The 23,401-nt window shown below is 39.4% G+C and overlaps 2 protein-coding genes and 1 non-coding gene across 3 annotated transcripts in view; 2 read left to right on the top strand and 1 right to left on the bottom strand.

The window, feature by feature from the left end:
* Nucleotides 1-23,401, top strand: part of CMYA5 (cardiomyopathy associated 5) — a 707,985-nt gene that overhangs the window by 448,106 nt on the left and 236,478 nt on the right. The window lies entirely within an intron of this gene.
* THBS4 (thrombospondin 4) overlaps nt 1-23,401 on the top strand; it is a 58,969-nt gene that overhangs the window by 15,729 nt on the left and 19,839 nt on the right. Inside the window, exons 3-11 of the mRNA XM_049766050.1 lie at nt 4,331-4,578; nt 9,705-9,813; nt 10,357-10,439; nt 10,738-10,789; nt 11,003-11,205; nt 13,378-13,515; nt 18,071-18,139; nt 18,822-18,974; nt 22,882-22,986. Coding sequence (XP_049622007.1) covers nt 4,331-4,578; nt 9,705-9,813; nt 10,357-10,439; nt 10,738-10,789; nt 11,003-11,205; nt 13,378-13,515; nt 18,071-18,139; nt 18,822-18,974; nt 22,882-22,986 — 1,160 coding nt within the window. The remainder of the gene's footprint in view (nt 1-4,330; nt 4,579-9,704; nt 9,814-10,356; nt 10,440-10,737; nt 10,790-11,002; nt 11,206-13,377; nt 13,516-18,070; nt 18,140-18,821; nt 18,975-22,881; nt 22,987-23,401) is intronic.
* Nucleotides 14,896-15,002, bottom strand: LOC126003184 (U6 spliceosomal RNA). Its single transcript, XR_007493719.1, has one exon. It is a non-coding gene; the product is annotated as a U6 spliceosomal RNA (small nuclear RNA).

Here is a 23,401-nt window from a genome sequence, read left to right on the forward strand (position 1 = left end):
CTTGGATTCAGCAACACTGGTTCAGTCCCTTGTGCCATATATGATCCCAGAGCACTAAAAAAGGCTACTCCTGAGCACAGAGCTGTGAGTAGCCTCTGTTTATCCCTGGATATGGTTCAACAACTTTTGCCAAGACAAATAAATGAAGGAAAAAAGTGCCAAGAACACAAAAATGCAAAGTTTAGAGAGAAAAAAAATCATTATTTATTATCAAACCAGTATAATCTGCCTCTACACATATTTTAAGATTATGGGTTTAAAAATAATAAAATGGGGACTAGAGAGATAGAACAGAGGGTTAGGTAATTTGCCTGGCATGCCCAACCCAAGTTTGATCCTGGCATCCCATAAAATCCTCATTGTCTGGTACGATCCAAAAACAAAATAAAAACAATAGAGCAGATACCATGAATATTCTTTTTTTTTTATTCAATGAATAGATTGTTTTGCTGTTCTCAGATGCTTTAGTATGCAGGAAAATTAACAAGATAAAGACTCCAGGTTCTGCAAGCTTGCAATCTTATCAAATAACTTAACTAATTCATACATTTGTGTAGCAGCATACAATGTCACATATTCATCTTGTCCTCCCCTCATGAAGCAGGAAGGATAGCTTTTATTTACTCCATTTACTAGTTTTAAAAATACAGACTTAGCAAAATTATGGTCCCAGGATCTCAGAGCTGTGAAGTATCTAAAACATGATTGTACTCCAAATCCTGAAGAACACCTCAAAGAGACTTGAGAAAACATCATGCGCACATGCATGAGTAAAAACATCCATCCATAAAAAAAAAAAAAAATCCATCCATGAAGTACACAGGGGACTTCAGGGAATGGGCTGAATTTGAGTTGGGTTTCCAGGTATGTGGTGGTGATGATGTAGACAAGAATCTTCCACACATAAAGAAGATAAGGAGGAAGGCTGGAGGAAGTGAGAAGGGATAAAATCCTGGAACAGGTTGTTCAGCACTGATAGGGGCAGGCAGCAGGGGCCAAGTATAGAAGAAGGCATTCAGCCCTTATTTAGCAACCATGAGGGTGCCTGTGAGGATTCCATTTACTTCTTGCCTGTTACTTTGAGAAGACAACTCCTTGAGAGACCAGTCCTGAATGGCTCTCCCACTGTCTATCAGTCCAGGAAAATGGAGTAGCATATTTCTTCATGGGAAGAAGATCAGGAATCTGATAGAAATTCAGAGATAGAACAGAAGAGAGACAGAATTACCACTTTGATGAGCTACAGACTTCAGTTCTAATCATCAGACCTCACTTAGAAACTGCTAACACCACCAGGCAAATTTGTTTCAGAGAGGAATGCAAGAGAACTGAATGTGCCACAGCTGAAGAAACAAAAGTTGTAACAGGAGCCTATTCTCCTGAATGTACACACCCAGTGTGTTGATGGATAGAGGTGGGGGAGTTCTTACTCCCTAAGGAACAAGGAATGGTTTTAACAACTCCTGGAGTGGGGGAACATTTGTCTTGGAACATTTGTTTTATTTACTCTGTGCTAGTTTCCCATTTTGTGTATGTGTGTGGAGAGGGTTCTTTTTTTTTTTTTTTTTTTTTTGGTTTTTGGGACACACCCAGCGGTGCTCAGGAGTTACTCCTGGCTGTCTGCTCAGAAATAGCTCCTGGCAGGCACCGGGGACCATATGGGACACCGGGATTCGAACCAACCACCTTTGGTCCTGGATCGGCTGCTTGCAAGGCAAACGCCGCTGTGCTATCTCTCCGGGCCCGAGTTCTTAAGATAGGACAAAGTGGGCAGAAGAGAGGTAAGGATTTACTAACTGGACCCATTCTCTCCCACACTGGATGATGTCTGTAGAGGTCAGGAAACTACCACCAGCAGGTGTCTGGCCCATGAGATACTTGGGATGGCTGATGTGAAAATGTTGAGTTTCATGAATAGGTGCCTGTCTGCCCTTTGGCAGTAGCCTTAACTGCTGTGAAGAGAAAATCAGTGTAAAAGCAGTGAAGTAAAGAATTTTCAATAAAAAATGAAAAATGAAAGCCGTAAGAGAAATGAGTGTTATTAGCTCAAGTCTGACAAATGGTAAATGTCAATGCACTTGATAACTTTTCTGCTAACGGATGCTGTGAAGATGGAAGTTTTCATAACTCTTCTTTTTCTTATTTTTCTTTTGGTACTATCGCAAGATCTAGGAGCATAAAGAATTTATCATCTTGGCATTGCCTTGCCACACTAAGCAAGGCAGAAGTACAGAATCTCCTTAAGTGACAGCATGAGCTCAATAGTGGGTTTTGCTACCTACAATATATGTTTAAGTGTTACTCTCTAAGATTTTGTATTTTATGTGAGAAACTTTAAGTGAGTTCCATCATCATATTATTCTGTGAAGTTCAAATTCTCGACATTCAGCGTACACCTATTAGATATAAAGTACTCCATTAGGTACTGCTAATAAAATTAAAAACTAAGCTGCTCAGTTTTTAAAATAAGTCATGGCCCTCATGCCTTGGAAATTCTGCTAAAAGCAGACAATGTGGCCATGAATTCCACAGAAATCTTAGGTTGTAGGAAACCCCAGAGTATTTGACTTAATCTACTATATGTATCCTCTTAAATTGTCGCCATGTGAAATACAGGTCATGGCTGTAACAGAATCAGAAGATAGTGAGCCCATGTGCCTCTGACAAAATAAAAGCTTGCCACTTGAGTGGTGCTTTTATTAGCCAGTGAAAATCCAGTTATTTGCAAAATTCTTTAAAAAGTAAGGGAATTGAAGTTTTAAAAACTGTATTAGTGCATATGTTTGGGCATAATTTTCTCTTATTTGGGGTCTATATATCTCTAATTTACAACCATGCCACTATAATTATAAATTCTCAACAATATTTAAAAGGTCAAAGTTACATTTATTCCATATTTAAAATATCTCTGTAACTTCTACTTATGTCAATTTCCAGCTGTCCTACCAAGGTAACTGAAAACTTTGACTCTGACCTTTGGAGCTGCAAAGATGAGTCTATTAAGAGATTTTTGCTGTCAGCTTCTGACCTTGATCCTGGTGATACATTTGAGTTTAAGGGTAATACCCAGCTGCATTCTTTTTTTTTTTCTTTTTTGGGTCACACCTAGTGACACTCAGGGGTTACTCCTGGCTTGGGGGATCATATGGGACACCAGGGGATCAAACCGCGTGGTCCATCCTAAGTTAACGTGTGAAAGGCAAACACCCTACCGCTTTGCCATTGCTCCAGCCCATCAGGGGCATTCTTGGTAGACTCACTATGCTCTTAAAGAAAATCACTTTAGTCTTCTCAGCAAATTTCACCCCAAAAGTTGTTCCTTTTAGGAACAGATTATAGTTCAGAACTCAGTATACCCTTGGAAATAGTGGCATACAAAGCAAGTCAGAAATTTTAAATTGGGGCCAGAAAGATAGCACAGCGGTGTTTGCCATGCAAGCAACCAATCCAGGACCTAAGATTCAAATCTCAGCATCCCATATGGTCCCCCGTGCCTGCCAGAAGCTATTTTTGAGCAGGTAGCTAGGAGTAACCCCTGAGCACAGCCAGGTGTGCCCCCCCCCAAAAAAAAAGAAATTTTAAATTGACATGAAATTTTATTTAGTGAACTTAATAAGATATATGGAGAGATAGGTCCCTACATAGAAAAACAAAAAAAGAAAGTAAATGTATCTTGGTCCTGGCAACCAGGGATATCTTTGATTTTCAGAGCATTATTGAATTGAGGTTGGGTTGCTGTGGAGCAATATACTATAAAATACTTGATTCACCCTGTTCGCACATAGGCCTCTGTGCCTAAGATTAGTCTTGGAATAAGTCATACGAGGCTGCATATTGTAGTTCTGCCATTGCTGTGTCCTTGAGCAAGTTCTTTCGCTTCTTGGAGCTTCACTTTCTTCATCTTTATTGATTTCAATTTCACAGGGTTGCCACAAGTAGAAATGAACTGTTTAAACTCACAACAGACAGCACCAGCCCAGGGCAGTACTCAGTGAGTGTCTGAGAAATTAATGAATTCATAACCTCAGGGGCTTACTTGGATTTCATTTTACTTCGGACAGGCTCTGCTGACTCAGTGTACATGTTGCTATCTAAAATTATTTTTTTCTTTTTTCAAATTTACCACTTAACTATCTCTCCATCAACATGAGAGTAGGCTGCAGTGACTAGACAATGTCTGTCATGTAAGACGTTGAATATTTATGTTTCTGGCTGGGTCTACAATTTTTTTTATCCAAATGCTACTAGCTTTATGACTAAGAGGGTGTTCTCATATAGCACTGCCCTTTTTCCCTATTGTCCTCATTCGTCTATCTGTGCTTGGTTCTAGCCATTCTCCGCTACCTTAAGAATGATGGGAAGATCCACTTGATAGTGTTCAACAACCTACAACTGGCTGATGGCCAGCGGCATAGGATACTTCTGAGACTGACCAATCTGCTGCAAGGTTCTGGCTCTGTAGATCTTTACGTGGACTGTACTCAAGTGGACTCCATCCACGGCCTCCCCAGAGCATTTTCTGGCCTCTCTCAGGGTGCTGAAGCCCTAGGATTGAGGGTTTTCCAAAGAAAGGCACAGGTAAGAGTCCAGAATCCGTTCTGAAAAGTGAAAAGCCAGAATGCCAAGGTTCAGAATTCAGAGTTGCTGGGCTCAGGGGCAGTTGGGGTAAGGATGTATATTAAAATTATGTGGAGAACATAAGAAACCAATAAAGGACCTAATCTCAGACCAGTGGCATGATTGGGATGGTGCCTAAGCATCACTGTTTTTTCCAATATTAATAGTTAGCTGGGGATGTGACTCAGTGGTTGAGCACTTGCCTTGCATATATGGGATTCAATTCCAGCAATACAATAGCAAAATCTCCACAGAAGTCCAAATACATGATTTAATTAAAAACATGCTCATTCTCAAGTATTACTGTTCAAAATATATCAAATATAAAATATGGTTGGTAGTAGGAAGCCAAACTCATCATTTCTGTTTTAGATGATAAATGAAGACTTTTTGGCTACAGTTAGAAGGAAAGCAAAAATAAAATCAACTATCTTTGGACAAAATGATGATATATTTTCAGTCTTTTGTAATGTTATTTTATATTTAAATAAAAATTTTAAAAGAGTGTTTGGAAATTGGGAAGTCAAACTAGGAATATTTTCCACAGGTCTTATCAGAACATCCCTAACATGAAGGATCTATTGCCAACTTAGTTCCTAATGACTTTAAAAATCCTGGGCTATACAGAGGCTAAGGAGTTTGCTTTGCACTTGACCCTCCTGGGTTCCATTCCTAGAATCCTATGTGGATCCCCAAGCCCACTAGGAGTGATCCCTGAGCCCAGAGCCAGGAGTAAGTTCTGAGCACCACCAAGTGTGGCCTAAAAACAAGCAAACAAAATCCTGTCACTCCCCTCTTTTATTTTATGCCATATTAATGGCATGGTTTTATTATTATATCATTTGCACATACTATAGAAATTGCTGCCTATATTTCTTTTGAGCTTTTTCCTTTAAAGAACTAGTGTTCTTTGTCCCTCCAATAATTATAACTAGTCATAGTTCCTGAATTTTATCTGATTTGGAAGCCAGTGTCAACATCAGTAACTATGTTCATTTGTTATGGTCTCTAATATTGTTGTCTTTGATGTTATGATTCTTACTTTCCATTTATATTTTATTATATATTCTTTTGCTACAAACTGCTCTGAATCTTTTGTGTGGGAAACAGTATTAGTGATCATTTCCATTACACATAGAAATGCTAAGTGGGTTCAGATAATAACAAAAAAAAAAATAAGCCCTATGAATCTGATAGCTAAATTTTGTGCTTCAGAATAGGAAAAAAAAAAAAACATTTTTTAAGTGAAAACATTTTATTTGGAGGTACTGAGGACGGGGAGGGAGAGGATATAAAAGAAAGTACTCAAGAGAGAGCACTGGCTTTTCTAAAGGCAGGGAGTGCCCCGGCAGGTACACACCCCCAGCATGAAAGTAGAAAAGTACACATCTCAGTAGGGGGGATGTAGTGACATGATAGCTAGGCACCCTGTAACCAGGCAACACATATGCCAATAGGGAGCCAATAGTGACGCTCAGGAGTCACTCCTGGCTCTACAGTCAAAAATTGCTCCTGGCTTGGGGGACCATATGGGAAGCCAGGGGATCAAACAGCAGGTCTGTCCTGGGTCAGCGCATACAAGGCAAATGCCCTACCACTTCGCCATTGCTCCGGCCCCTATATAGGGAGCATTTTTAATAGAAATACCAAGCAAGTTAAATTCAGAATGGGTTTTTTTTGTTCATTTTCTTTATACTGTTTTTTTTATTTACTTGTGGTAGTCTAGTACCATAGAGATTTCTACAGATTTATAGAAAAAAGTTGATGAATAAATAGATATGTTCAACTTTATTTCTAAACTCCTGGAGTTGCCCAGATCATCATAATACAGTCTAAAGTTGTTCACTCTTAATCTTATCAAACTTTCAAGCCACCACATTTGTCTCAGATCTATAAATCCTGAAGATCTATAAATCTATGACTGCACATGACCATGAGTTATCTCAATATTTTATAGTTCTGTCAGCCCAGTAGTATCAGAGAAAATATACTGGAAAAAGTTATATAGAAATCTTCAAAGTTCAGTAAGCCTAAACAGTAACACAGAAGGCTCAACTTGGACTAACAACCCAGTAAATTCTTTTTTTGTTTTTTTTTGTTTTGTTTTTGGGTCACACCCGGCAGCGCTAAGGGGTTACTCCTGGCTCTATGCTTAGAAATCACTCCTGGCAGGCACGGAAGACCATATGGGATGCCAGGATTTGAACCACCATCCACTGCAGGCAAATGCCTCACCTCCATGCTATCTCTCCGGCCCAACCCAGTAAATTCTTAGACGCTCACTTTAATAGCACCATGGAGAGATAATGACATTTTTTCAAATTCACTCTTATTGATCTAAGTTTTAATAACTCAATTTGCCTTTTATTGTCAAGGAGGTAAATTTGTTTGTGACTGCATGGAAACAGGTTATGATAGTGGGTGGAAATTGGGAACACTGGTGGGGGAAGGTCGCATTGGTGGTGGGAGTGTTGTTTGAACACTTAATGCCTGAAATGACTGTGTTATGAATAATTTGGTAAATCACAGTGTTATAATAAATAACTGGAAAACTAAATCACCAAATTTTAAATCAGGGCCTACTATCCAATATATTAATTTCTAACTTATTTGGAGTCATCCATGATGAACTAGTCAAAAACTTCATTCATTGGAATTTTCTTAAAAGTTGTACTTTCCTAATGGAAACAAAGATTGAGATGAAGTCAATTTAATTGTGATCTGAGGATGCTAAGGGAAGGGTATGGTTAAGGGATCTTAGAACCTGGTCCTGGGCATTTAGCAGTTGTGCACATATAAAATGATAATACCAGTACTAGTGCAAAAATTAAATATAGAACTGGGTGCTGAAAGGAGATAAAGTGACATGTTAGTCTTGCAGTAACAATATTGCAAACCAATATCTAAAAAAAGGTAGAGATCCTTCCTCACACCTATATTCATTGCAGTGCTATTTACAATAGCCAGACTCTGAAAACAACCAAGATGCCCTTCAACAGATGACTGGCTAAAGAAACTGTGATACATATACACAATGGAATATTATGCAGCCGTCAGGAGAGATGAAGTCATGAAATTTTCCTATATGTGGATGTACATGGAATCTATTATGCTGATTGAAATAAGTCAGAGGGAGAGAGATAGACACAGAATGGTCTCACTCTTCTATGGGTTTTAAGAAAAATTAAGAACAGTATTGTAATAATCTCCAGAGGCAATAGATGAGTGCCAGAAGGACCTGCTCACAATATGAAGCTCATCACAAAGAGTAGTGGTGCAGTTAGGGAAATAACTACATCAACAAGTATCATGACCATCTTAATAAGTGAGAGAAGTAGAATGCCTGTCTCAAATACAGGCAGGGGTTGGGAAGGAGGGAGGGGAGCATTGGTGGTGGGAATGTTGCACTGGTGAAGGGGGGGCATTCTATTTATGACTGAAACCCAACTACAATCATGCTTGTAATCATGATGTTTAAATAAAGATTTTATATATAAGAAAATAAATAAATACTTAAAAATTAGGGTCCAGAGAGATAGCACAGCAGCGTTTGCCTTGCAAGCAGCCGATCCAGAACCAAAGGTGGTTGGTTCAAATACCGGTGTCCCTTATGGTCCCCCATGCCTGCCAGGAGCTATTTCTGAGCAGACAGCCAGGAGTAACCCCTGAGCACTGCCAGGTGTGGCCCAAAAAAACAAAAAAAAAATTAAAATTAAAATATACCAGCAGAGATGCTAAAAATTAAGATAAAAAATCAAAAAGGTAGAGAGAGGAAAAAGAGAGAGAGAGAAGTTGAATGTCTGCCATATAGAAAGGCAGTGGAGAGGGAAGGGAGTGTGAGAGAGAAACTGGGGATATTGGTAGGAGTAAAGATGCACTGGTGAAGGGTGTTGGACTCTGTATGACTGAAACTTCATCATGAACAACTTTGTAGCTATATGTCCTATGGTGATTTAACTAAAGAATTTGTTTATTAAAATATCAAATCAAAATATAAATTAATTTTAAAAATGTATACCTCCCTAGACTATCAGGAAGATTACAGTCCCTCTAACTTAGTCAATTACTCATTTAAGCCAGTCAACTAATCAATGAAAGGACACTTTTCAAGCATTAGAAATTCTGTATCGAATAAAAATGTTCATGGCCCTGATAGAGGTTATAATCTGGACTTTAACACAGTTCCTGCTAGATGGAATAGATTTCATATGCCTTACCTCAGCTGCGTGTAGCATGCTCTGAAATCAGGAGGATGAAGTTATGTAGGCAGTTTTTATATAATGAGGTATACCAGTAAAAAGACAAAACAGAGAAGTGAGGGACTCAAGTTACTCAATAATGAATGATTTATATCAACCATTAATGTGAAAATAAGTTACCAGGTAATTCAATAATCATAGAGTATATCTTTTTTTTTTTTCATTCTCATAGCCCAAGAAAATCAGGCTTTCCTAAAATCTGGAGCCAACACATCCTAAAACAATATTGTTTAAAATTGGAATTTTAGGGCTTGGAAACTGTACAGTAGGGCTAGAACCAAGATTGATTCCTGGCATCACCATATCCCTTAACATCTCTGGGTGGATATCTGGAGGCCCCAAACTCCACCTGAACAGACAACATGGCCTTCAGACCCTGGTATAAAGCCTCCAGCATGTCTAACTGAAAACTGCTAGTGAGGCCTTAGTGCCTCCTGAGCACCATTTTGGAGGCAATAAATAAAATTAATAGGGCTCTATATCTTGCTTGTTATATGTGTAAAGCTAGTAACAAATTTCAGACAATGCTTAAGAGTTCTCTGACACAAAAGTTTCTCATTTAGCAAGAAGGAAAATAGGTTTCTTTTGCTTATTTCAGAGCCCAGCTCTTTTCAGACCAGTTGAGCATCAGCATTTTCCATTAGGAAAATCTACTTATAGATTTGCTCCTGTTGAAAGTTAAGAATTGCCAACCCTAAAAAAAATGCAAACCTACAAAATTATGTAAGATTTCGGGGTCCAAGGATACAGGACTCCATCATTGTGAAACTGTGCATTGGCTCTTATACAGTGTCAGCAATGTGTGGTATGAATGTGATTTTTTTCCAGGACTTCTTGGAAGAGCTGAAGCTGGTGGTGAGAGGCTCCCTGATCCAGGTTGCCAGCCTGCAAGACTGCTTCCTGCAACAAAGTGAACCCTTGACTGCAACAAGCACAGGCAAGGACTGCAGAGCCATCCCCTCCAACCCCTTTCTTAGCACAGACAAATCTTCAGACCCCTAAGTGGCTGGATCTTATCACCAAAAGGTGGCTTTGGATGGGCAGCTATTCCCAATGTGTCTTCAGAAATGAGGCTCAAATAACTTCTCTCTCAGCAAGGAATCTTTTGGTTGTATTTTTACTTGTTTTCTATTAATTAAAATAACTGCATTTCTATTTTTATAATGAATAAGAATTTGTACTAACTGGTCAGTGGTTTCATTATCTTTTGTTTTTTAATTAAATTCATAGTTCCGATTCCTAAAATGTAGATGTTTTTAAAAATCATCTTACTATGTAAAATTATTCCTTTGGAGTGACTATGAAAATCACAGTCACTGAATTGGGGAGAGAGATGATTCAACAGGCTTTGCACATGGGAAGCTGAGGTTTGAGCTCCAGGCACTGTATAGTTCTCTGAGCACTGCTGAATATATCCTGCCCCAAATCTTCAGTTTAGTAGTCTCTAGCTAAATGCTCCTTATCTTTGCTCTTTCTCCAGGGGACTTTAATCGCCAATTCTTGGGGCAAATGACACAACTAAATCAGCTACTGGGTGAGGTGAAGGATCTCCTAAGACAGCAGGTAACCATCAGAACATGGTATCAAAATTCCCCCACCTATTAGAGTAGCTCTTAGTACGAGCTAGAAGAGACAACATCCTACAGAAGCAGGGAAGTGGACCCCAGCTGCCTGGTGCAGCCCCCAGTCAGGGCTCCTCCAGAAGGACTTTTGGGAATAGGGCAAGCCAATGATTCCCCAAACCTTTCATCATTCCTTAACAAATGTTTAGCAGATTGCTACACATGTATTTTTTTCATTCCTGGATTATATATTCAAGAACTCCTTTTCCATCTTTTTTTTCCACTTCCCATTTCAAAAGGTCAAGGAGACATCCTTTTTGCGAAACACCGTTGCTGAATGCCAGGCTTGTGGTAAGTGTTTTTCTAGTAACTGGCTCTGTGAGATGGACCATCAGATGTGAACTGCTGAAGGATTGACGATACAGTGACTGTAGCTGGGGCTTCTGGAAATTTATTACAGTGGCTAGGGAGGGCAGTTTATTGAGAAACCTGATTTCATTTTGGATCAGGTATGTTTGCCTGGTGGGGAATAAACCTGTGACTTATTGTTATTTTTTTTCCTAGGTCCTTTCAGCTTTCAGTCACCAACTCCAAACACCCTGGTGCCCCCAGGACCTCCCTCTCCCCCAACTCCCCAAGTACGCAGGTGTGACTCCAACCCATGTTTCCGTGGGGTCAGATGTACCAACACCAGAGATGGTTTTCAGTGTGGGTCCTGCCCTGAAGGCTACACCGGAAATGGAATCATTTGTTCCGATGTTGATGAGGTAAAAGTTCAATTAGACTGATCAGGCGCTCCCTCAGTATCTTGCTCACTCATCAGTCAGGGGAAAAAGAAGCCAGCAGGATGACTAAGGGATGATTAAGGAATCCCTCTAGGTTCCATGAAAAGACTTCCCCACTAATCCTTAGAGACCCTAAGGCACCATGTGTCATGGAAGCATGACACCAGAGTGGGCTATCCAAACCTATCTCTTGGATCATTCATGGTATTGCCAACTCCTCTGCTCATCCAGGTTGCCACAGTGAGGAGACTTGAACTTTTGATTCTCTTAAGCAATCTGTGTACAGTTTTAATTTTTCTATTATCTTTGCCACTGTGGGAAGGTGAAGAAGGTCTAGGTAAGAGTATATTGCAGGGTTAGGTCTGATCTCTTCAGACTACTTCAAGCAGAGGAGCAAACCAGAATGCTTAAAACCCCATAATTAATGAGAAATAATTAATGCCATGAATGAAAGCCCAAGAGACACATACTGTTTGGCCAGCTGGAGAATGACAGAAACTATTCCAAGACCAGAGTTATGCAGTCAATAGTTGAACCCCAATATTCATGTTAGGTAGAAAGGCTGTTCCTAAAATGTGGCCTTTCCCAATAGACAGCTGGAAGGGAAAATGGAAAACATAAGGTACATGCATGAACAAACAAGCATACACATGTGTGACACTATATATCTACATATATCTTCCACGGGCTTGAGGTGCCTAGTTACCTCCCTCGGTAATCAACAATTGAGATCATTTCCAGTAATCCCTCAATTGGAGAAACATCTGTATACATCTCACAGAACCACATCTGGTTTTTATCTGTGAGCTGGAATTTTCCTTCTCGTGAAAGGACAGGAAGTGGTAATGTTTTCTACATTAGTTGAAGTGGCAAGAAAAAAAGGGGCATCAAAATCAATATCCTGGATTGCTAATGTCCTGGAACAGCTGTCAACTTCATTGGGCATGTTGCAAATATAGACCATGATGTCTTCACTGGTCGTGGAACAAGCACAGACCATGATGCCTTTACTGGGCATGAATCAAGTGTAGACAGTGGTAGATCACAACTTTCTGAAGAAAAAAACTACAACTACTTTGACTCTGACTTTGGTTGAGTTGTTGGCTCAGTAATTCCTTCATTTAATAGCCAACTGACAACAAGTCTAGATTTATCCCTTCATAGAGATTGTTATTTGATTTTAATTTTTAAATATCTATAATAGAGTTGAAGTGCCCAGGTTTCTGGTATTGGTATAATTGGTATATTAGTATAATTGGTATAATTCTGGTATTGGTATAATACAAGATTACTATTCCCCAAGAATCCATCTATACACCCACTTGGGCCTAATGCTCCTTCCTCCCACCCCTGCAACATTATTTATTGACTGCCAGTTATGGTTTTGGTGCACAGTTACCATGTCTTAGCACCACTCATGTGCTCCAGACCCTCCACCTATGCTCCTGTGATACTTCCCAGCAGCCTCTTTGTTCCCCGTCTTCCTTCCCTCAAACCTGGCACTGCCACAATTGTATTCTAGTTTCGTAGTTTATTATCATTGATATTTCCCATGTCTTTATTTGTTTTTCACTATACCACAGATGAGTGAAATCATCTTATAATTGTCCTGTCTCTGGCTTATTTTACTCAACTTGATATTCTCCTATTCCATCCAAGTTTCTTCAAGTTGCATGACTATTTTTTCTAGTGACTGCTTAGTATTGATTGTGTATCCATAGTGTCTACAACTTCTTTATCAGTCATCTGATGAAGGGCATTTCCATTGCTTCCACATCCTATCTGTCCTACCTATTAAAAACCTTGATGAACACAGATGTGCATGTACCTTTCTTATTTTTTTATACAGATGTAGATTTTGAAACCAAATTAGACTATCAGGGAAATTACATTGAGAAATAGATTGGTTAACATGAAGTACCCTTTTAAACTGGCTGTGCCTAATTTCCTAATATCCTCAAAGAGAAGTAAAAGGTATCCCTAGATTATGTGGGTCAGATGTTGAATGGTAAATACAAAATTAGAAACCTTTATTTTCTTTTTATCATTTTACCTGTTGAAGAATAAATAGTGAATAAACAAGCAAGGAAAAACAAATGAAAGTTTGCAAGTATTTTCTTCATATGACTAATAACTTATTATTTTTCCTCCCAGTGCAAGTACCATCCCTGCTACCCAGGTGTGCGCTGTGTGAATTTGGCTCCTGGCTTCAGATGTGATGCCTGCCCAGTGGGCTTCACAGGCCCAATGGTGCAGGGTGTTGGAATCAATTTTGCCAAATCAAATAAACAGGTGAGTTGAAGTTACAATTTTTGCTGCTCTTTTTTTTTTAACCTTAATTTTTCCAAAAAATAAAAAAATTGTCTCCTCACTCAATATAACCAGAACCTACGTGAGCAGTCAGTGGCATATGGAAGAACTATCATGATGCCCAATAAGAAAATGAGAACATTTTCCAGTTCATTTCTTTTTTTTCCCCTTGGTTTTTGGGCCATACCTGGTGATGCTCAGGGGCCACTCCTGGCCATGCACTCAGAAATCACTCCTGGCTTGGGAGACCATATGGGATGCCAGAGGATTGAATTGTGGTCTGCCTTAGGCTAGTGCAAGCAAGGCAGATGCCTTATTGCCTGCAGCACTGCTCCGGCCCCCTCATTTCTGAGTGCATCTGTACCTAAAGTCTAGTAGGAAGGAGATATTGTTTAATCTGGTTCACAGAGTATCAGATAGCACTAGAAAAAGAGGAGGGGACTGAATATGTGATTTGGTAGTAAAACTGATACCTTCAATGTGTGGTGCCTTGGGCTGTCCCCCAGCACTAAGACCACCCTGGCACTGAATGAGATACTACTGAATATGGACTTGATTTCAGACTTAGGGCTTATTTTGTTAATAGCCATTTTGTTGGTAGCCATGGTGTCCTGAAGAGTAACTTTTGAGAATCGAAAAACAAATAACTTCTTTGAAAAATTAGATCACTTTTATCATCTTTGCTGCTCATCAAAGGCAATTTTAGAGACGACAGAATTTCAAGAATAGGAATAATCCCCTGAAGAAACCCACCCACCTTATAGAAGCTGTAAATTTCTGTAAGAGCTTGAGTACTCTATGACAGTCTCCATTTATTTCCAAATGTTCTACTCTATCCTGGTCATTATTTAACTGACTAGCTGTGAAATTCCTTTTGATGTTTTCAGCCTTTAAAAAATGGTTGGCCTATAAATATATTTTACTACCTTAGGGAAATTATTAGCTTTGAAGAAGGGCAAGGGTTCATTATTTTCTTGCTGCCTATCAAAGGAAACTAGAAGGCATCATTCTTTAGACTTTTTTTAAGACCTGTTTTAGACTTGAAGAAAGGACATAAGCTAGATATATAGGAATGACAAGCAACCATTTGAGTAAAGACTTAAAAGTTTTCCTTCTATTCCTCTAAAGAGAAAATCTCCAGTATCAAGACAAAATGAAGCAGAATAAGTTTTTTTTATTTTTTTATTTTTTTGAGGGGCCATACCCGGCGGTGCTCAGGGGTTACTCCTGGCTGTCTGCTCAGAAATAGCTCCTGGCAGGCATGGGGGACCATATGGAACACCGGGATTCGAACCAACCACCTTAGGTCCTGGATCGGCTGCTTGCAAGGCAAACACCGCTGTGCTATTATCTCCGGGCCCAAAAAATGTGGAATGCTTCACGAATTTGCGTGTCATACTTGCACAGGGGCCATGCTAATCTTCTGTGTATCATTCCAATTTTAGTATATGTGCTACCGAAGCGAGCACCAGAATAAGTTTTATGTAAGCAAGTAAGGAAAAATTCTCAGTGAGTTTCCATCAGTATAGTGGGCTGAAGAGGAAGATGTGCTAAATTATTTTATTATTTTTTTATTTTTAATTATGAGAACAAAGATGCAAAGAAAGAGGACAAGGTAAAGTTACAGTGGAAGGACAATCACCCATAAACAGAACTCTCAGGAGTCCCATTGCTGATATTTTAACTTTGAACTTTCAGCCAAAGAACATTAAGAAGAATAAAACAGAACCCATGTACAATTACTTTGTCCTTCAAGTCCCCAGATTGTAGTACATAATATTTCTTAGCAGCACACAAATCAATCTAAAGACATAAAACTTATGTAATTCCTTAAACATTGAAGGCAAAGTACTTTTTTACATTTCCATGCACGTGCATATTAGTTTAATTAACCTCAAAAGTTTAAGTGGGTTGTTTTTCTCTAGGATTAGAGTCAAAGGAGCACAGTAAAAACGGTGTTAGAGTGGCACTTATTGTTTGCGTAGACCCACCAAAATATGAGGGACATGGAAAGGAAAAGCCCTAGCCTAAATACAAGGAGACCCTACCCCTGAAGTTTCCTGGCATAAGACCAACTCTAGGATCCAGGCAAACTAGTTTGTCCAATCCAAGTCATTGTTTGTAGTGCCAATACACTTTTGTTTTTCACACAGTCTCTGTTGTTGGTATCATGTTTCTGTATTAAAGATTCTGGAATCTGCATATCCTACATTGCAGTCAGGATGGTGCGGAGCATCCTCTCATTTCACCTTACAATTAAAGGGCAATGCATAGAGCCCTGTCCTGTAAGCAGGTCGTTTTAGTGTCTTACTAATAAACAGGATGGGGCTCTCTCCATATCTTGTTCACTCGTCATTGATGGGGATGGGGTGAGTTGTCCTTCAGGCTCCATGAAAATGACTTTCCTACTAATCCTTATAGATCATGACCACAGGAGAAAAGAGACAGGTCACAGGACATGCCATCTTTCAAGTAATTTTTGTATTACCAACTCCTTTATTGGTCCAGGTTGCCACAATGAGGACTTGAGCCTTTGAGTCCCTTAAGCAATTTGTGTTACAGTTTTGATTTTTTCATTATCTTTGCCAGCCTGGGGCAAAGATCTGTGTAAGGGTGTGTTGCAGGAGTTGTAGCTAATTTCTTCAGACTTCTTCAAATAGGAGCACAGAGAAAAAAATCTCAAATCAACAAGAGTGGCTAAGGAGGCCCTATAACCAATGAGAAATGATGAGTGCCATAAGAGGAAGCCAGAGAAATACCATATCTATGTTACAAGTATACTGTGCTGAAACAAAAGCAGAAAAGTTAACATAAACAGAGGCCATTGGTAGTAAAGCCCCAGAGTCCTGACTAATGTCAAAGCCATAACTTGTGTGAATTTAGCCTTTTTGGTCCACTGACAAAAGCAGGGTCCCTATGGATATGTTCATACAAATATAGTGATTTATATGAGGAGCTACCACAAGGAAATATAGCAAATTTTAAACATTTAAAAATATAAAATGAGGAGGACCAGAAAGATAGCATGGAGGTAAGGCGTTTGCCTTGCAAGCAAAAGATTGGTGGTTTGAATCCCGGCATCCCATATGGTCCCCCAAGACTGCAGGAGGGATTTTTTTTCTTCTTCTTTTTTTTAATAAAGCTTTCTTTATTGAGTGATAAAGCTCTCCAAAAATTAGGCGTGTGCACCAGCCTGAGCATTTTTTTTCCTTTTTCTTTATCATGGGCCAATTTCTGAGCATAGAGCCAGGAGTAACCCCTGAGTGCTACCAGGTGTGACCCAAAAACTAAAAAACAAACAAACAAAAAAAAAATATATGTGTATGTATATATATATATATATATATATAAAATGAAAGGTATGGATGCCCCAAAGGAATTAAAGAATGGAAAACAAACAAAAAAGTTAAGTTAGAAAAGTGCCCAATAAGATTTATTTAATGATAAACATAATCATTGGCATTAAAAACTCAATAAGTAGGGCCCAGAGAGATAGCACAGCGGCGTTTGCCTTGCAAGCAGCCGATCCAGGACCAAAGGTGGTTGGTTCAAATCCCGGTGTCCCATATGGTCCCCCGTGCCTGCCAGGAGCTACTTCTGAGCAGACAGCCAGGAGTAACCCCTGAGCATCGCCGGGTGTGGCCCAAAAACCAAAAAACCAAAAAAAAAAAAAAAACCTCAATAAGTAGATAAACAGCTAATAGGTAATGTATATATTGGCAGCAAGACCTAAGGAAATCACACAGAACAGACGCAGGAACAAAGATATGAAAAATCTGAGTGAAATAATGGTCAAAATATAAGGTTAAATCAACAAGAAAGTTCAATATTTTAAATTAAAGTCCAAAAAAATAGAAATCAAGGAAAGTTGAAAAAATCTTCAGAATTGAGAAAGATAAAATTCAATAGCTATAAAAAGAGTATTTATCCAAACAGGATAAAGAAGATTCTCTGGCTAAAAAAGTGTGTGGGTATATTAATTGTTCAAGTTGTCATTGCTGAGTAAATTTAAATGCCAGTTTGGTAACTGTCCCTTGAATTAGTTCAGTAAAGACTGGTATGGATAAAAAATAAAATAAAATTCTGATGGTTTCTCTCCCTGAAATTCTTTACTTCACTGCACATAAAAATATACCTCTGGGGCCGGAGAGATAGCATGGAGGTAAGGCGTTTGCCTTGCGTCCCGAAGGAAGGTGGTTCAAATCCCGGCATCCCATATGGTCCCCCCATGCCTGCCAGGGGTGATTTCTGAGTGTAGAACCCAGAGTGACCCCTAAGCGTTGCCGGGTGTGACCCAAAAATAAAAAAAAAAAGAATATACCTCCCCCCACCCAGCCTCCCACAAAGGAGAAACTATAATGCTTTATTTTTCCTATTCCTCCTTTTTTTTTTCAGTGCCAGGAATTATTTCAAACACAACATATTTCTTTTTTTTTTAATTTTTTCTGCATGCAAGACAAACACCTTACTTTCATGCTATCTCTCCGGCCCCACATATTTCCATTTAAATTTTATCTCTCTTTAAACTTACCTCTAGGCATGCACTGATATTGATGAGTGCCGAAATGGAGCATGTGTTCTTAATTCTATCTGCATTAACACTTTGGTAAGTGTTTTTTATAAGTCTTATTATCAAAAATGCCTATTTATTTAAAGTGTATGCTTTTAACTGTAAGCCCAAAGCACGTATAGGATCTCTGGAAAAAATACTATTTTGTTTGTTTGTTTGTTTTGGGGCCATCCCTCATTATGCTCAAGGGTTATTCCCAGCTCTGTCTTCATATCATATGGGATGCCAGAGATCAAACTAGGTCAGCTGTGTGAAAGGCAAGAACTCTACCCTCTGTGCTATCACTCTAGTCCTGAAAATGTCTTTGATTGACAGGATGGGGACAAAAGTTTATGCTGAAAAGTTTTTGAATATACAGTTAACTCTTGAACAAGAAGGCTTTGAGCTGCAATGACCCATTTTTGTACAAGTCTCCTTGTAAATAAACAATGTAAAATCTACTGGTATTGATAAATATAGTACAGTGCAGTAAACTTATTTTCTCTTAGCATTGTTTTCTTAAGCTTACTTTATTTTAAGAGTGCCATGTTGATATATAATACACAAAATATGTTCTTCTATTCTTCTCAGTAAGACTTCCAAACAAGAACAAGGTAGTAGAATTTAGATTTGGGACACACCTAGCTATGGCCTCCAAACAAAAAACAAATACAAAACCCAGTCCTAGTGCCTTTGCTCTCAGTACTAACACTTGATTTAACTCATCTGTTGCTCACAGGGATCTTATCGCTGTGGGCCTTGCAAACCAGGATACACTGGGGACCAGACCAGGGGCTGCAGGAGTGAAAGAAACTGCAGAAACCCAGAGCTGAATCCCTGCAGTGTGAACGCACAGTGCATCGAAGAGAGGCATGGGGATGTGACCTGCGTGGTGAGTAACTTGTTCCTTTGGCATTATTTCCTGTTCCACTGGAAACCCCTACAGTAATCTACCTGCTTCAGGGTCAAAGTCCTCATTAAAAAAAAACAATGACACTATCCTGGCACCAGTTGGACCACCAGCTTCCTAGAACTGCCTGTGGGAGATCCCAAAAGTGACTGTTAGGACAGCACAAAAAACCTTCTCCTTTTCCCTGTACCACCCTGCCTATGTGTTTATATAACATTTCCATACTCTTCCATTTTACACATTCTCATCCCAAAATAAACGGTTTCCAAATCTGTAGTAAAACTGTAGGAGGTGGGTCATCGTGTTAACCCTTGTAAATCCCTCAGGAAAACTTCTGCTTGCACAGATGAATGTGAGGGAGCCACAGAACTATTTTCTAGATCCACTTTACCCGGAGTAAGCAGCAGCTCAATGGATGGTCACTTTTTTTTTCTTTTCCTGTCTTGGTTTTTGGGTCACACCCGGCAGTGGTCAGGGGTTATTCCTGGATCTTTGCTCAGAAGTTGCCCCTGGCAGGCACAGGGGACCATATGGGATGCCAGGATTCGAACCACCATCCTTCTGCATGCAAGGCAAACGCCTTACCTCCATGCTATCTCTCTGGCTCCGAATGGTCACTTTTCATGCCTTTCAAGAAGTCTGGAAGCCATGCCTGGTCTCCCTCCAAATGACTTTCATGACCAGGGGATATATCATGGTCCTTGCTAAAGTAGGCAAGATCTATACCTTCCCAAATCCCAGGCTCCAGAAACCTCAGGGATTCTGGGCTCTGAGACATCAACTCCTTCCACTGCTCACCTCCTTCTTAGGGGCTTCTCATTTCAGGGCCTGGTGGTTGTCTCATAGTGGCATGGAATCTATGAGACATTTCCCCTCTTCCTTAAACCTCAAATCTATTTTTGTTTTACTTGTTTATTTGGGGGGGGGGTATGTTAGAGCCATATTTAGCAGTGCTCAGGAGTGACTCCTGCTTTGTATTTAGGAGTGACCCAGTTCTCAGTAGTCATATGTGATTCTAGGGATCAAAACATCCTACCCTCTGTAAAGATAAATACCCTTTATCTTTCCATCGTATTTCTCAGATTGAAGCTTCTTTAAAGAAGAATAAGGAGTCATGAAACTTCTTACAGGAAAAGCACTTTCAAATAAAAAAAGAATAATTAAAATCAAAAAAATTAAAAAGAATTTAAAAAATGGAAGAAGTCTATGTAAATGGCATCACTCTCCACAACACTGTAAAAGGATTCTGTTGAAAGGACTTGACTGTGGTGGTGAGGGGAGACCAACCATTCCCCTAAGTCCAATGGAATCGACATGTTAATTACCATTCAGAAGCTAGTACATATCTGTGTTTAAATCTTTATTTTCGATGAACAAATTTCTGAATTCCCTAAGATAATAGTGAATGGATTCTTCATATGTTTTTGAATTTGTAAAAAGGCACAATGACAGATGGAACAGGATTAATACCCTTGGTATGACTACTAAAATAATTTAATCTTCCAGAAAACTGGCTCATTAAAAATGTATTTGTTCCTAGAGGAAATTTTTTCTTCATTAAAATGAGTCAAGGAAATTATCCATAACTGAGCTTTCCAAACTTTCCAAAGGCTTTGCTGAAGCAATTGAGTGGAAATGGGATAGTTCTGGTGGAGAATAGGGGAGAGGTCTTTGTAACCCTGCCCTCAAAGTCTCTAGTTGCAGAAAGAGAGCACAGATAATAAAGAACAAGTAAACCACAGCTGAGGAAGTTACTGGTCTTAAATCACCTTTCTTCGTTGAGCAAAGCCAGGACATTGAACATTCAGTCACATGGCATTTCTCTCCCCCTTCCACTGACTGTTCCTCAGATTCTTTCTTTTCCTCTCTCAGGTATGCTTATCATGGGTCAATTTTTTCTCCCACTGCTTTCTGGTTCCCTGTGCTTCACTTCTGCCATATTTCTTCTGCTATTCTACCTGCCTCTCCTGCTCCTTGGCAGAACTTCCATAAATATCTCACACCTAGAATACCACTTATGGAAGGATTTCCTCTCTCTTTGGTTTGTCAATTTCTCCTTAGAATACTGATATCAGGGCCGGAGAGTGGTAAGGCATTTGCCTTGCATGCAGAAGGATGGTGGTTCGAATCCTGGCATCTCATATGGTCCCCCGAGCCTGCCAGGAGCAATTTTTGAGCATAGAGCCAGGAGTAATCCCTGAGCGCTGCCAGGTGTGACCCCCCCAAAAAAAAAACCCAAGAAAGTAAAAACAATACTGATATCAGGAAAAGAACTCAAAACTGTATATTAAACAATATAAATGATGTGTGTGAGAGACAGGGGTGGGTGAAGTAAGTGAAGAAGAGAAAGAAAGAGATTGGGACAGACTTAAGTCCAAGTCCAACCATGGAGACTTTGAGCTGTTGACTCCTAAGCCCAGTTGATAGAAGACTACAGTTGAGAGGCTGGTGTAATAGTAGAATGGGAAGGACATTTGTCTTGTATGCAGTAGACCCAAGTTCAATCTCTGGCATCCCATATGGTCCACAAAGCCAAGAGAAAGCCCTGAGCACTGCCTCTCACAAAAAATAAAAAATAAGATAGAGTTGACTCCTCTGTAAAATGGGATATAATGACTTTGGAGCTTCATTGTAAGACCTGGAAGAAATGGTTACAGAATCAGCTGTAGAATACTTGTTGTAAGGCCCAGACTACTGACAATGATGGCTTATTCTCAGCAGTGACAGGATACTTGGATAAAAATAATGTACCTCAGAGAGCTCAACTTTTGATAAAAATTATTTAGAAAATTCTTGGATTAGAGGTTACAATGTAATTCTATGTTACAAGAATGACAAAACTGTTCGGAAACCAGTGCACTCATTCGCACTACAAGAAGAAATTGTACAACCATCAAGAGACAGATTTAACAATAGCTCAAAATTATAAATCCCCTTTGATCCAAGACTCACCATGCTAAGAGAGCACCTGTGCAGAACACAGCATTGCAGCATTATTTGCCATAAATAAAAGATTCTAAATTTATGATACTTGCCAAAAGAATTAAGCCCCAAGCATACGTAACCGTATGTATGATAGATCTGTAGTTATTAAATTAGCCTGAGTGAAGTAAGATGAAAGAGCTCCGGGGCCGGCTAGATAGCATGAAGGTAAGGCATTTTCCTTTCATGCAGAAGGTCATTGGTTCGAATCCCGGCGTCCCATATGGTCCCCCGAGCCTGCCAGGAGCAATTTCTGAGCGTAGAGCCAGGAGTAACCCCTGAGCATTGCTGGGTGTGACCCAAAAACAAAAAAAGCAAAAAAAAAAAAAAGATGAAAGAGCTCCAAGATTTAGTGTTTTTAAAAATAGAGGTGCAGAATAGTGAATATATGTATGACCCCAGTTGTGTTAAAGGGGTTAAAAAGGGCTGGAGAGATAGCATGGAGGTAAGCCATTTGCCTTTCATGCAGAAGGACAGTGGTTCCAATCTTGGCATCCCATATGGCCTCCGGAGCGTGCCAGGAGTGATTTCTGAGCATGAGCCAGGAATGACCCCTGAACACTGTCGGGTGTGAACCAAAAAAAAAAAAAAAAAAAAAAGGAAAAAATAATGATTGTATGTTTGCTTCTCTTTACATGGAATATTTGAAAGTTTACATAAGAATGAATCACCAAATTGCTTGAGGAGTGGGGAATTTTCACTATATCGCCTTTTATATCTTATGCACTTGGAATCAAGAGACAATTCAAAATTCAGCATCATAATTTTTAAGCCCTTCCCAAGCAAGTTGTTGAACTCTGGGTTTTCTCTCTCTGAGAATGAAATCACAGGAGCAGAAGCCTTTGTCCCCTGCTGACCTCCCACGAGGCTCAGTTTCCCTGGCCTCTGATGGCTTTTTTCTTTACAGTGTGGAATTGGCTGGGCTGGTGATGGTTATGTATGCGGGAAGGATGTGGACATTGACAGTTACCCTGATGAAGAACTGCCATGCTCTGCCAGGAATTGCAAAAAGGTAAGGGGAACACATGGGGCAACACAACACACACATGTATACACACACACCACAATTTTTATGCTCATTTAAAATTCCCATTTTAAATGGCAGCACCACAATCTGGAGGCAGCCACAGTCTATCAGGTCACAAATGGTTTTGACAGGTGAACATAGGAATAAGAAAAATAGGGTGAATTAGAAAGAGCCTACAAATTTCCAGCTATATCAAATGAATAAAGTCTGAATAATGTATAATATGGTGATATGACTTACAACACTTGTATAATTGAAATTTGGTCAGACTAAAACTAAAATGTCCTCACTAAAAGGAAGGATTGGATTCACCTAAAGTTATTAACATAGTGTGCATTAAGCTATTGAAATCTTTTTGTAGCTTAAGTACATTGTCAAATTATCACTCTGAACACTTTCA

This window comes from Suncus etruscus, chromosome 2 (genome assembly GCF_024139225.1).
Source record: "Suncus etruscus isolate mSunEtr1 chromosome 2, mSunEtr1.pri.cur, whole genome shotgun sequence".
NCBI classification, from domain to species: domain Eukaryota; kingdom Metazoa; phylum Chordata; class Mammalia; order Eulipotyphla; family Soricidae; genus Suncus; species Suncus etruscus.